The sequence below is a fragment of the Monoraphidium neglectum genome, assembly GCF_000611645.1.
Source record: "Monoraphidium neglectum strain SAG 48.87 unplaced genomic scaffold scaffold02582, whole genome shotgun sequence".
Lineage (NCBI taxonomy): Eukaryota > Viridiplantae > Chlorophyta > Chlorophyceae > Sphaeropleales > Selenastraceae > Monoraphidium > Monoraphidium neglectum.
Genome location: NW_014011046.1, coordinates 8,513 through 9,314, shown reverse-complemented (window position 1 = coordinate 9,314; position 802 = coordinate 8,513). Strand labels below are relative to the sequence as shown.

At 73.6% G+C, this 802-nt stretch overlaps 1 protein-coding gene across 1 annotated transcript in view; it reads left to right on the top strand.

Moving 5' to 3' along the window:
- Positions 1-78: 78 nt before the first annotated feature.
- The window catches only part of MNEG_11079 (hypothetical protein), a gene marked incomplete at both ends in the record, with an annotated part of 3,897 nt that continues 3,173 nt past the window's right edge, over positions 79-802 (top strand). Inside the window, one exon of the mRNA XM_014040451.1 lies at positions 79-645. Within this exon, the coding sequence (XP_013895905.1) occupies positions 79-645 (567 nt within the window). The remainder of the gene's footprint in view (positions 646-802) is intronic.

The window sequence follows — 802 nt, the reverse complement described above, 5'->3', positions numbered from 1 at the left end:
CTGCCCCTACCCTGGCGCAGCCGCGGCGGCGGGGGCGGGTGGCCGTCCGACGTCGGGCCGCTGCTGCCGGCACCACTCATGTGGGAGGCCGAGGGCGGCAGCGGGGCCATGGCGGGCGGCTTCTTTGAGGACGGGGCTCCTGGAGAGGAGGAGGAGGAGGAGGATGACGACGACTACTTCCAGGCCGCGCCGCCGCCGCCAATCACTGCTGCTCTTTCTGACGGCGGCCGCGCGGCGCCCGCGCCTGGCGTCGCGGCGGCCGGCGGCGCTCTTCCCGCTCCCGGCGGCCTCGGCGGCGGCGCCCCCGCCCCTGTGTCCCCGTCCTCGTCCCCCGTACCCCCGGCCGCAGCCACCTCAGCCGCCGCACCCGCCGGCGCTGTCCCCGTGCTGACCGCGCAGCAGCGGCAGCTGCGCAACATCCTATCCACGGTGGTCCCCTTTGACGCCGTGAGCTTCAAGAGCGCCTCGGACCTGTCCTGGTCGGCGCAGCGCGGGCTGGCGCTGCTGGACGAAGCTGCCGGGCAGCTGTACATGGAGCTGAGCGTGGGGTCTTTTGGCAGTGGGCTTGACGTGGTGATCCAGGGGCGGCTCAAGAGCCTGCTGAGCGTGCACAGGAAGATGGAGCGCAAGGGCTGCGGCCTGGAGGTGGGTGCGGGGGGGTGTGTGTGCGTATGTCGGGGGGCGGTCGGGTGTCTTGGCGCGTGGCTGTGTGGAAGGAGGGGAGGGGCATGGGGAGGAGATGGGTGGCGGTGAGGGTTGGGGCCGGCGGGCGGCTGGGGGGGTGTGCAGGGGGCATGGGTTT